General features: G+C 28.1%; 2 protein-coding genes across 3 annotated transcripts in view; one reads left to right on the top strand and one right to left on the bottom strand.

The window, feature by feature from the left end:
- Window positions 1-6,740: 6,740 nt before the first annotated feature.
- LOC106684297 (cilia- and flagella-associated protein 157) overlaps window positions 6,741-14,589 on the top strand; it is a 17,096-nt gene continuing 9,247 nt past the window's right edge. The window contains exon 1 of one of the 2 annotated variants that reach the window (XM_067047247.1): window positions 6,741-6,903. In XM_067047247.1, coding sequence (XP_066903348.1) covers window positions 6,779-6,903 — 125 coding nt within the window. In that variant the 5' untranslated portion in view covers window positions 6,741-6,778. Of the gene's footprint in view, window positions 6,904-7,140; window positions 7,339-14,589 lie in introns of those variants that run through there. The other variant, XM_014426287.3, reaches the window with a different exon arrangement.
- On the bottom strand, window positions 7,332-13,154 carry LOC106684298 (uncharacterized). The gene is made up of 3 exons (XM_014426288.3): window positions 12,851-13,154; window positions 12,621-12,758; window positions 7,332-8,776 (listed from the first exon to the last, which is right to left on the bottom strand). The coding sequence occupies exons 1-3, from the start codon at window positions 13,043-13,045 to the stop codon at window positions 8,345-8,347; spliced, it is 765 nt and encodes a 254-aa protein (XP_014281774.1). The 5' UTR covers window positions 13,046-13,154; the 3' UTR covers window positions 7,332-8,344.

Consider the following 14,589-nt stretch of genomic DNA (forward strand, 5'->3'; position numbering starts at 1 on the left):
ATAGAAAAAAAAATCTAAAATATCATTAATATTCTAAATCTAAAATATTATAGTATAAAATAATGATTAATCATTAAAGTTACAATAAAGGTTAATCAAGTAAAAAGTTTAAAAAATTCAAAATAAATAACAAAGTGACTTTTGCTTTACTATTACAATAGTAATATATCATTTTTATTAAACAAAGAAGCACGTGGTGAAAACATTTCTTGAAACTTTTGGGAAAAGAGAGGCATTAACCATTTTCCTACCTGTTCTTGGGTTCTGTCCTTGTAGAAATATAGCCCTGTGGCAGGTCATTGACAGTAGCACCACGTTTCTTCTTCAACGTTTTCCATTTCCTCAGAGTAGACCTTAAAACTATCTTCATAAAATAATAATAATAAATTGCAGGAAGAAAGTCCGGGTGGCGATCAATAAAGGTATCAACATAGCAAAAGAAAACTATTTATTGTTAACCAACGGCCTTCTTCAGTGCTGTCAAATTAAAACTTTTAACAATTTAGTTCGTTCTTGGAGACAAGAATCTAAGTCTGAAAAAAATATATATTACCGTATCATTCTAGAATTGTTTTAAGTCAGAAAAAAACATTAAGATATCTTTTAAAACGAGACGTTCTAACCTGAAGGTTTGATGTCCAAATCCAAATCCAAAAAATCAGTTTTCTCAACGCAATTCTCCCATCTATGTTTTGGTTTAAACCTCGGACATCTAGCAAATAGCTCATTGCTTTTTAATTAGTGAGGGATTCGTTATTTACTGACCCCTAAAACCTTACATACCCATCTTATGCTCCACAATACTACCATTATTCTTACTGAATGCAATTCATGCCATTCTGCGTTGTTTACATCTTCTAAATAGTATAAGAGCCGTTAAGAAAAAAAGTAGTTATTTCACCCCAATTTTTGATTACTTTAATGAAAACTATTTATAATTACTAGTCAAAACTGATGAGTCTGCCAAGTATAAGTAGGGGGAATAAAAAATTGCGGCTGTTTCAAAACCTTATAAAACATTAATTTTTCATACGGAGCTCTATATCTTAAAAACTACCAACTACAATAGAAAATCTAAAAGAACATCATTTAAAGAAGAGTAAATTTGCTTAAATATTAGCCCAAATAGAGCTATTTAGGTTCAATGGTTCTAGAGATATAGCTTTTTAAAAAGCACCATTTCATAAAAATGTACTGAAAAATTTGTAGTTAATGAATTTAATTTGAGAAATTTGTATCTCAGAAACTATGTGACGTATAGATGTCTATTAGCACTCAAATTAAAGATAGTTTATTGTACTATAAAGTAGTTTATGACATTTATCTTTGTAGGAGTTGTGCGTTTATTTTTATATTTGACGAAATAAATTCAAAAATGTTAATTTATAGTTGTTTAAATAAAATGTTTGATTTTTGAAAAAATATATATAAGACGTACATATGTCGGCCAGTTCTCAAAATAAAGGAAATTTAATTTACTATAAAGTAGTTTATGACACGTCTCTTCGTAACGTTAGTAGTTTTTATGATATTCGCATATGAATATAAATTTAGCACTTGCAAATTTTGTCGGAAGAACTATAAATCAATTTATTTAGCAAATATCATTAAAACTACTACTCCTATGAAGATGAACTTCATAAACTACTTTATTGTACATTGAACTAGCTTTAATTTTAGTGCTAATAGACACCTATGCTTCGAATGGTTTTTGAGTAATAGATTTCTCAAAATAAATTCAATAACTACTGATCTTGCAGTACGTTAGGAAATTTTTTTTTTATGAAATGTTGCTTTTTAAAAATTTATATCTCGAGAACTATTTAACGCAGATAGCTCTATTTGAGCTCATATTTTAGCAAATTTACTCTACTTTAAATTACGTTCTCTTAAATATTCGAGTCTTGTTGGAAGTTTTAAAGGTATAGAGCTCCGAATGAGAAATTAATTTTATTAACGGTTTAACAGCTCCCAATTTGTATTTCCTCTAACTGTACTTGGCAGATTCATCATTTGATTCAAGTAATTATGTATAGTTTTTCTTTAAAGTAATCATAAATGGGGGTGAAATGACTGACTTTTTTCTCCTCTTGGACTCTTGTACTATTATATTTATATAGATTATTTCCATACGAAATTTCGTTCGATATTTATCTCGCTGATAATTTTAGGACAGAAATAGTGTTTCTAATTGGTTCCACAAACTTTAAGTAGAACTACTTTCAAGTCTTTACTTTGTTCTGGGAGATAAATGTTTAGGCAGAATGCCTTTGTTCTAGCTATTGGAGACGTACCTAGAAAATTTGCAGGTAAAAAGGGACTGAAGTTCTGACACTTCTTACAAAATGCCATATTGATAATTATGAATAATATCAGTTATATGCAATTTTATTGAAGTTAATTAAACTATTACTACATCTAGATATCTTATTCTAATAAATAATTATACGAATATTTAAACAAAATTTGCAGTATATTTCATATTTGATATTAGAGTATTAGAGTTTTTCTAAACGCCTGTATCATACCACTATGATCTTAAATCAAATTTACTGGATGTATTTTATGTAAGTACAGTTATAAATAACATTAAATAAATTTAAAAAAAAAATGAAATCCATCCATGTCGCTAAGGGTACCAACATAAATTTACCATTTTCTAAAAGTTGCTATTGAAAAGAATCTCTCCAGTCCCTTTTTACCTGAAAGCCTTCAAGGTAAGTCCCTAATACCTTGAACAAAGTCATTCCAAGTAAACATTCACCTCCCAGAACAAAAGTAAAGACTTGAAAGTAGTTGTACTTAAAGTTTTTGGAACCAATTAGTAACACTATTTGTGTCCTAAAATTATCAGCGAGATAAATATCCAACGAAATTTCGTATAGAAGTAATCTATATAAATATAATAGTACAACAGCCTAAGAGGAGAAAAAAAGTCAGTCATTTCACCCCATTTTTGATTACTTTAAAGAAAATTTATATATTATTACTAGAATCAAATGATGAATCTGCCAAGTATAGTTGGAGGACATACAATTTGGGAGTTGTTAAAACGTAAATAAAAATTAATTTCTTATTCGGAGCTGTATATCTTTAAAACTTCCAATAAGACTATAAAATTTAAGAGAACGTCATTTAAAGTAGAGTAAATTTGCTAAAATATGAGCTCAAATAAAAAAAAATGCACTGAAAATCAGTAGTTATTGAATTTATTTTGAGAAATCTATAACTCAAAAACCATTCGAAGCATAGATGTCTATTAGCACTAAAATTAAAGCTAGTTCAATGTACAATAAAGTAGTTTCTGAAGTTCATCTTCGTAGGAGTATTAGTTTTAATGATATTTGCTAAATAAATTGATTTATAGTTCTTCCGACAAAATTTGCAAGTGCTAAATTTATATTCATATGCGAATATCATAAAAACTACTACCTTTACGAAGATACGTCTCATACACTACTTTATAGTAAATTAAATTTCCTTTATTTTGAGTAGTGGCAGACATATGTACGTCTTATGGTTCCAGAGATATATTTTTTCAAAAATCAAACATTATATCCAAACAACTAGAAATTAATATTTTGTGAATTTATTTCGTCAAATAATATAAAAACTACTACTCTTACAAAGATAAACATTATTAACTATCTGATAGTAAATTTAAATAGCTTTAATTTGAGTGCTAATAGACGTCTATACGTCACATAGTTCCTGGGATATAAATTTCTCAAAATAAATTCATTAACTTAAAATTGTAAACCCTCAAACATTCTTAATGATAATTGCAATTAGTTAATTTCCTAATAAGACCCTTATTGGACCAATGCTAGTATTGAGAATTTTTTTGTTTTATGGAAACCGGCCAGTAAAGTGTGTTGAAACCCGATCTATTTTATTTGTCAATTTTTTCTGTATATATTATTACCACATATTTCTATATAGTTTCATTACATATTGTTATTTACCACAATAAACTAAATATATATAATAAACAATTAATTCAATCCTTAATCCAATGTGTAAATACAAATAATAATATATGTTTGATTTTAAATAAATATATAGTTTATATTAAACTTTCAATTTTTTCTATCACTCCCTATACATCCCCAAATATAGTAATAAATAAGTAGAATTTAAAAGCTTGGCGTATTTTTTGAAATAAATTTATTATAAGAATAAAACTTAAAAGTTATAATTTACAAAAATATTACTATCCTTATACACATAAAGTTAATTATTTTCTACCTGACTACTAATCAAGGATAATGAGTTTGATGAAATACTTGTCGTTAATTTCAACTAAACTAAAGTAAATATAAAGGGATTAAGTTAATTAAATGACTCTGAATAAGAGCTGGACATGGGAACGCTTTTAATAAAAAAATGTATGGTAAAATATTCCGCATAAGTCTGAGGGTTCTAACCGATGCGCCCTAGTACTCAAGAAAAACATTTATAACTTTATTACATTTATAAATAATTGACCACATTAATTCAAATTATGAAAAAGTTGGTCAGGGGTACGGTCACTAGAAAACGACTATTTGCCGACGTTTCGCCCCACTTTGTAGAACTTTATCAGGGCTAAAAAGATATAAAAAACTTAATTAACTAACTACTAATCTTTCAGCAGATTTTTCTTTTTAAAAAGCTATATCTCGAGAACTATTGGATAGTAAATAGCTCTTTTAGGGTTAATATTTCAGCAAATTTACTCTTCTTTAAATCATGTTCTCTTAGATTTTCTATTGTTGTAGGTAGTTTATAAGATATAGAGCTCTGAATTAAAAATTAATGTTTTTTTTTAAAGTTTTGAAACAGCCACCATTTTGTATTCCCCCTACCTATATTTGACAGACTCATCATTTTTGACTAGTAATTATACCTAGTTTTCATTAAAGTAATAAAAAATTGGGGTGAAATCACTGCCTTTTTTTCTTACCGGCTCTTGTACTATTTAGAAGATGTAAACAACGCAGAATGGCACGAACTGCATCCAGTAAGAATAATTGAGATGGTAGTATTGTGGAGCACAAGATGGCTATGTAAGGTTTTAGGGCTCAGTAAGGAACGAATCCCTCACTAATTAAAAAGCAATGAGCTATTTGCTAGATGTCCGAGGTTTAAACCAAAACATAGATGGGAGAATTGCGTTGAGAAAACTGATCTTGTGGATTTGGATTTGGACATCGAACCTTCAGCTTACCAAAGGACTTCCATTAATTTACAACTTTAAAAACTTCTCGTTTTAAAAGATACCTTAATGTTTTTTTCTGACTTGAACAATTCTATAATGATACGGTAATATATATTTTTTTCAGACTTGGATGTATCATAAAGCTGAAACTATGATATTGAAGTAATTTGAAAAGTTTTCTACATTTAATTTATAGGGGATCTTGTTTATTTACTAATTGTTGAAATTTATTGGAATTGAAAATTATTGGTGGCAGTAAAAAAAAAAATCCATTTATAATACACCAGTTTCGCCCCCCAATCATGGGACTAAAAAATATGATACGAAAAAACAAAACAAAAAATATTGTGAAAATTATTAATATTTACTACCAAAAAATGAGAAAATATTCAGATATGTCAATCTAAAAAATTACTCTTGATTTCGAATGAATAAGTGTCGATGGAATAGGGTATTTGACAACATAGAAAAAATATTAATTTAAAAACCCAATAATATATGTTTTAATTAATATAAATAGAGGATTAATAATTAATTTTAGTTTTATAAAAGAGGATTATTAATCTGTGTGCCAACCACCATGATGGTTTCTATGTGACGTCATTTAGACACAACACTGATATAGCGATTCACACTTATTAAATTATTACGTATTTTGCTGTAAAAAGAATTTTAATTATTTTTCAAAAACAACCATGGAATACGGTTTTATGAAAGCAGAAAGTAAGAACTTTTCCTAAATCAATGCTTTAATGCTAGCGAATTTCTTTGCAACAAAAACGCAATTCCGTTGTGCTGACTTTAGAAATGTTATAACGTCCGTGCAATTTTCTGAATTGCAGTTTATTTACTAAAAATACTGCATGTAATCAAATATGGTTTGCAGCCTGGTTTCATTATTTTTGTTTTAACTAAACCCACTATTTTGTGTCAAACATAATTCTCCATATAGTTTTCCTAGTTGAAGGAAAATTATTACGTTTTTAATTACTTTAAGTAGTATTTCGGAATAAATATAACCTCTCAAGAACTTACAATTTGTATCTCTTATTATATTTACATGGAAGTGACCTACACAAAACTATAATCTATTATTTAGACTGGATAATAATTTGGGAACTTGGATGTACATGTTTTGTGGAGAGTCTTTAAGAGTAGTATTTTTGCGATTAGGTACTGCACAAGAACGATAAGGAATATAATTTATAATAGATAATTGCTTAAATAACAAAGAAAAAAAACTTAAAATAACACTCGTTCTGAATATATATGCTTAGCGTGTTTATGTCAAAATTACGTCATGCCAAAACAATAATATAGGCTTACTTTTTTGTGTAGAAAAAAATAATTTAAATTTTAATGCGTAGTTTGAGACTAAATAGCTATTATATAAATTAAAAATATTAGGAGGATTGCCCAATGACAACCCAATAAGCAATATACTACACTTTCCAAAACAACCTATTATTATAGACAGATACAAAAATCATAATAGGAAAAACAACACTTTAGGTTTTAAGTGAAAGATTAAGGTAGCATAGTGTTAGTAGTTTCCAAGGTGACAGCAGGGAAATTAAAATGGTCAAAAAAGGGAAAGGAGGAAAGAAAAAACAAAATAAGGAAGATAAAAAAGACACACTTCCAGAAGTGGATAAGGAATACTATGAAATACAAATAGCAGATTTAAATAAAAAATTGACCAGGTAATATTTTTTTTTTAAGTTGACTACGGAATTTTCATTGTGATGCAGTTTTCAGGCAAAAGCGAATGTGATCAATCAACAAGAAAATAAAAAGTTCAGAAGAATGAAACAAAAACATTTTTACAATAAAGATAGATTTACTGTTTCAACAATTGTATATTTCAATAAAAATGTTTAAGAGAAGAAAACATATTTCATTGTTTCAAATACTAAGTACTAAAAATATGTTATAAATATGACAACAATAAATATAATTATTTTAAATACACAATAAATTAGGTAATTTAATTAACAATTTCTAATAAGACTAGAAGAAAAAATAATGAGTTCTAAAGACGGTTCGAAAGAAAAAGATAAAAAGAAAACTGAAGTACTTCATGCTGAAAAAGAGTTTTATGTGCTTGAAATTACAAATCTGAACAGAACAATAGCCAGGCAAGATTAGCCTAAATAAAACTTACATTTAAGACAACCAAATTAATTTTGTAATAATGAAATAGATTAAATGTTTATGGAATTAAACTAAAAGTTATTTATAACCACAAATTGGTTATGAAATTTGTATCTATACATCACAGAATGAATTATCACTTTTAAATATAAGTAAAAATGAGACAGTCATTCATAAAAAATGGTAATTAAAAAAACAAATACTTTCACAATGTTGAAATTTTTGTTAATTACAATGTTTTACCTTAAACCAGGAGTCTCTTACCATAATTTAATATAAATTTCGAAAATGTTCATTTAAAAATATATGCAGTCAGGCCTAAAGAATCCTGTGAAACCAAAAACTTCAATTCAAAATAAATGAGATACCATGTTAAGTGCCTCTAATATTCAACAAAATTCAAAGACAAAATACCATTCGCTGGTTATTTTGAATTGTGTCATTACACTTTTGTGCTTTCATGCATAGATAAAAAAATATATATAGTCGATGAACACAATAAATGCATTTGTAACTTTCAACATGTCGTATGTTTTTTCTTCTTACAGAAAGTTCAACAAAATTCCATTCTGAGCTGAAACCAACAACAATAATATGGTCCGGTCTGTGGTCAAGAAAAAGAAAAGTAGTTAAAACAGTTATTACGTCTCCTTAGTTAATAAATATATTTGTTCAGTAATATATATTTTGTTGTGTCAGTTTATTACACTGTATTATGTTAGTTAATAAGGCTCTGTGTTTATCTTTATTCTGATTATTTTATATAGGTTTTTGATATTTTATATACCTCCAACTTTAGGTCCGTTTTTTTCAACGTCAATATTTTACTCTTGCATTGGACTTTACCTTCTTTGTGTCTTTTTATTTTAGCCATAAAAATGAGCTAGATTGTGGGTCAAATGACAACAACTAATAAATAGTTCAAAACTACTTTTTTTTCTTTTTTACCACAGCTCTGACCATATTCTTCAAAATAAACTATATATAATATTATTCTTGTTGTAAATACGAATTAGATGTAGATCGAGACTGTGTATGATTGACTATGGGGGAAGAATTACGTACAGAAGTATTTCCATAAATCATGTTAATGAAAATGCCATCGATTTGATGCATGAACTCTAGTCTCTCATGATAGGGTAGTTTTCTTAGTTTTATTGCCAATAATTTACCATACAAGCCAGCCTCATCATCCTGTTGTTGGCTATTGTTTACTTGCTGCAATAGTAGTTTAATAAGTGTATTTTGAGCTTTGTTCATATAATAATCAGCTTCAACATGTTCTAATGGATTTAATTGGCGACGTTTTGCGGCTGGAGTTTGAGTTCTAGTTGATTCTGGAATCTGTTCAATGTCATTAGAGATGTTGAGATCCATTTTTCCTTCAGCATGTACTGATTCACTATCGTCCCTTTCCCGTTTCTGAAATTATCATAATAAATTGGTAAAAACTTAATAAATCATAAAATTAATGTTACATCCAGATGTGGGGATAAGGATTAGTATTATTTTCTTTCTCACATAGTTTCATAAGATCACATTTTTACAAGGAATTCGGGAGTGATCAAACCTTTTCTGTCACTATCCTGAAATGAGACATAAAGATGTTCACTTCCTGCATACTAAAGAAATAGGAGAAGATGGTTGGAGATATGGTCAGTGAAGAAGATGATTAAGTAGAAACCTTATTTAATAATTACCAATTCGGGGCTTTATTTTTCATCAGAACTAAGAACAAAAATAAAGATAACAACCATAATGAATAAAAGGAAATACAGAGTATTGGAAGAAGGTAGTTAACTGTATGAAGTAGATAGTCTGGGTGGGAGTCAATAAAGGTATTAAAATAGTAAAAGAAAACCTATTTATTGTTAAACAACGTTTGGCCACACTTTTCAGGGCTGATAAGAATGAAGTTCTGCGACCAACTGAACTTTGTAGTACTTTCAGTTGGTAGCAGAACTTCATTCTTATCAGCCCTGCAAAGTGGGGCCAAACTGTTGGTTAACATAAATAGTTTTCTTTTACTATTTGATAATTTTATTGACCGCTACCCGAACTATCTTCCTCCGAAATACAGAATAAATAGAAAATAACAGATTATTTAGATCCATAAATGGTTTCGGAATAAAATGTTAAGACGATACAATTATTTAAAATTATAATTTTCATTTTGTACATATATTTACTTCGTAGATTTTTAAATGAATATACTTTTCTCATTCATAATTTTAATATTACTTATTCAATCTGCTTTCATCTTCGAATAATACTTAGATTATATATTTTATTCCAACACTATTTGTGTATCTATTATTTTCTAGTTATTCTGTACTCACTTTTATTCATTATAGTTGTTAGTTATATTGTTTTTAGCCCTGATAAGGCTAAAGCTCTGGTATATGAGCCGAAATGTTTGCAGAAATTAAATGAGCTTTTACTTAATGGTTTTCTTCACTTACAACACCCCCAACCATCTTCTCATATTAAAGTTATATAGTAAAATATATTTAAATTAGTAGTAATTAATTTCTAAATTATTTATTGATTTTGAAATTCATGTATGATTAAAAACTATTATTACATCATTATTAAAGAAATAGCTACATTAAAACACAAATATTTTTTAATCCTTTTCTCTCATCATTTTTCTTCTCTAACATTTTGAAGAGTATGATAACAAAGAAGCCAATTATCAAATAGTTAATATGAGTGAAATCAGAGTAAGAAGACAGTAGATCGTGAATAGAACATGGTTGAGGGTTCGGTCAGAGAATAACACAAATAAGTTAAAAAACATATTTATTAGAACCGACCTTTCAGCCAGAATTTCTAGGGCTAATAACAAAAAACAAGATAACAACCAGTAAATAAAGGATATATAGAACGATTAAAGAAAATAATTGTATAGAATAAATATAGATAAAAATAAAGTAATGAAAGAAGTGGGAAATAAAACATCATAGAAATAACAGTATAAATGACAGGCTATCATGGAAACAATTTTAAAACTTATATACATAAATTTTATGAGTCTTCTTGATAATGACCCGAGAAATTAAACATAAGAAACTTATGTTTACAAATTAAAATTTTTCACCAAAAACTTATTCAGTACATTTCAAAATTTTAATTTTCTCCTGGCAAATAGTAGTTTCAATCAACATTCTCAATGAACATTTAAGTATCAGCGTAAGATGCTTCCATAATAATTTTTATATAACTTTACATAAGTGAATATAATGATTTTTGATAGAAAACTTCTCAATTGTAAAAGATAATAGAATTTACTAACCATATTCTAGAAAGATATTTGGAGTACTCAGAAAACCTGTTGCTCTGAACCCAAATACAGAAAGTCTACTAAGACTGTTTAGAGGCAAAGTTTTAGTCCTAACTCCAAAATGTTGAGAGCCACAACACTAAGGATTATTTACTGATACCTTAGTATCTTTCAAACTTAACCTTACTGTTTCAACTAAATTTTGAAAAATGTTTCGTTTTGGTTTGTTATTTTTTTAAACTTACTGTTCGTTGAAAAAGAAACAAAGGTTCTCAAGAAGCTAAAACGAAATCTTGTCCATCATGTTCCTTAATTAGCTTTTATACCGAAAAAAGAATGTTCTCTATTGCAGTTAATAATGATTTAAGTCATGAAAATTCGTTAGGCTATTTCTTTATTTTGCAAACATTACTGATGAATATTCCTTTGAAACTTTATAAACATCAGTTTAAGAGCCTCGCTTTTCGTTGTTAATAGTAGTTTAAGTTCAGCAAACATCGAATTGCATCCAAATCCTCTTAGTAAACAATGGTTTTTGGAGTTGTTTGCAAGATCTATTTTGCTTTAAGAAATTTTAGCTACCGAAGTGTACCAAAGTAAGTACCAAAAAAAGAAAAATATATATAAATATATGCCTATATAGCATAGCTTCTAAATTATTTAACATTGTATAGGTCATTGCATACCTTAAACGAACTAAGGGTGACTAAAAACCTATAGTCTCAGAGTTGGGCGAAAATTATTCGATTCACTAGAGACGAATACATTTTTATTCGGAATTTGTATTCATGAATACAATTTTATTCGACTAAATAAATAAAAATAAGACTAAAAGTTTCAGATACTTTGGTATTCGTTAATATGAAAATACAATTTCACTCGAATAAAAAATAAATCAAATAACAATTAATTTTTTTTTATTGTTTATTTTTACCTATTCGGCAGGTGGGTTTTATTTTATAATTACCTAGAATGATTTAATCAGAAGATGAAATAAAATTAAAAGAAAACTATTTATTGCTAACCAACGTTTCGCCCCATTTTGCAAGAGGCTTTTTTTAAATAAAAACTTTTTCGATAAAATCAACGATGGAAGTACCACTTTATAGAATCGATTTTGCACATTTTTTTTTTATTTTCACAAAAATGGCTCTACAATTTAAATTAAATTCATAATATACATGTAAAACTAATTTTTTAAGTTAGGTTTTATCTAAATTGAAATGGTTTAACAGAGATTAAATGACGAATTTAACACACAAAAACATTTCCCCTAAAGTACCTAACATTTTGGAGAAGTTTGTCGGGGGGTGCGGTCAGCAAAGAATAACATAAATAAACATAACCATATTTATTTATTTTATGCCGACGTTTCGACCTGAGTTTCAGGTCTTCATCAGGGGTTGTGGCGTCGGCATAAAATAAATAAATACGGTTTTGTTTATTTATGTTGTTCTTTGCTGACCGCACCCCCCGACAAACTTCTCCAATCATTAATCTACGGTCAACTATCTACACCTCATTACTTAACATTTTGCTTGTTTGATATAATTAACAATTTCTCATTTTTAAAAGTAATAAAAAAATGCATTAATATGAATTATAAAGGAATTTTATGATTAACTGAAGGAGAAAAATGGAGAAATTGAGATAGCAGTTTAGATTCTGGAAAATTGGAGACAGTCGAGCGTCCCCGATCTCTTCCGATTGCAGTCATATACACACGGCTTTTTGAATATTTTTTTAAATTGTTGTATTATTGGCAGGGAAAAATTGGATATTCGAGAGACATTAAAATACGAAAAAAGAATTTATTGTTATATATTTTTGCAGCAGATGTTTTCCTTTGATGCAAGGTAAAAGAAACAATTGATCGCTTTAACAAAATGACAGAACAAATTAGTTATTATTATTTATATTATAAAATTATTTCATAGCTAATGAAGGTGAAATGAAATTGCAGTACGCTAATGTCATACTCACCGAATTAGACTGTACTGACGAAGAAGTCAACATAGGAATGATAAATTTAAGCAGGTTGAAATATGGCCATGTACCGCGATATTCTTCATCTCCGCTTCCGCTTTTTCTAGATTTCATTTTTCTCAGTTCTTGAGATACCTAAGAAAATTAATAAAGATATTAAAATAAAAACGATATATAATAAAATATTCAGTATTTAATATATAAATAATTATGCTTCATCATATCACCTGATTTCTGAGATTGTGTATCTTCCTCTGTATTTCTTCCCCATTGGACCCTAGCCGAGTCCCTATTTCTTCATAAATTTTATTTTTTTTATTCTTATCTTTATAATCTGGAGACTTTATATCCCATAATGCTGGATTGGTTTCGTACAGCTCAATCAGCTGAATTATTTCATTCGCTTCCCAATGTTTCGGCATTTTAAAGTGAAAAATATTTTTAAAAAGACTAGATTTTTGCGAGTGTCTTGAGAGTTCTCTCGAAAGAAGGAAATCGATTCGGTTACTACGAGCTGCTCTCGGAGAGGAGTGGGGCGTGCTTATCGACACTGGACCTTCTGCCAACTGCCAACTCTCTGAGAGTGAGCCACCTGCTTCTGGCGAGTAAAGGAATTCATATTCGGATTTTAATTTACTTTTATAAATTTTTTAAGCAAATTTTTAAATATAACAATGGTCAGAATCTCTTCTGATAGCACCATTAAGTATTTTTTGAAAATTAAAATATTAAACATAATTTTATAGAATTATCTTAAAATTTATGGATAATAACTCATTCAGGAAAGAAATGATAAATCTAAAAAATGTTAGAAAAAAATTAAGTCTACTGAACCACCCTATAACAATAAATTTGGTAAACGTACCTTAAACTATAGGGTACCATATCTGTTCAATCCCTTACTGAAAGAACTAACAAATAAATCAGTCACACAAAAACTAAGAAATATTTAACAGGTTACTTTCTCACTTCTTGATTTTGATTCACCAAATGACCATATCTGCCAGTGTTTTTTCTTAACTCCACATAATTTATTTACTATATTACAATTAGAATTAGCAATGCATGTGTGTGCTTAGTAATAGATATTATAGGATCCTTTTTTTTAAAAATCATATTCTATATCATCTTGTTTTATTCTCATTATTATATAAATTCACTAATTGTAAATTAGCAGCTTTGTTATTCACTTCAAATTCCTTTCAGTTATTTTTATGTATTTAATAATTGTTATGTTATTTGTATATTTTACTTTATTTTCAGTTTAGTAGATATTAACTGAATTATTAGTTTTATCATTAGAGATCAATACATATTGTACTTATCTAGCTTAAAAATTGATTGTAATAATAACATTTCACTTATGTCTATTATTATGTGTTATTTTGGCACCAACCGATAGATGTCATCTGGTCATATTGGATCTCATTTTTTAAATGAATAAAATAGAAAAAAAAAATCAGGTGTGGTCACTTATATAAAAATTCGGATTTCTGGGATTTTCTGAAGTGAAAATAACAATTATCACCAGTGTTTCTGCTAAGAATACAGTTTAAAAAAAGATAACGAAGCTCTGTACATATGAATGCAATCAGAACAGCTTGGGTAGTCTCAGCTTTTTCTGATTCGAACTCATGTCTCTATTTTTCCTCTTTTATTCTTTAATATTTTGCAGTTATCCATTGTTTTGGTTAACAATGAGAACTGGTTATTTATTTCAAATAAACAAAATTAAAAGTAATTTGGAGGAAGATGTTTTAAAAATTCATCATTTAAACCATGTCATACTATTTCAATGAGAATAAGACCTATCTAATATTGAAAAGCACTTTATCACACATTGATTCCCTATGTTTAATAAAAATCTTTATAGCCATTTTCTCAAAAATCCTAAAAAAGCGTAAAATCCATTCTCTAAAGTGGCGCTTCTAGGAAAAGGTTCTGTGACATCACAGGCATATGTATG

Source organism: Halyomorpha halys, unplaced genomic scaffold (assembly GCF_000696795.3).
Source record: "Halyomorpha halys isolate HHAL.00 unplaced genomic scaffold, Hhal_1.1 Scaffold567.1, whole genome shotgun sequence".
NCBI classification, from domain to species: Eukaryota; Metazoa; Arthropoda; class Insecta; order Hemiptera; family Pentatomidae; genus Halyomorpha; species Halyomorpha halys.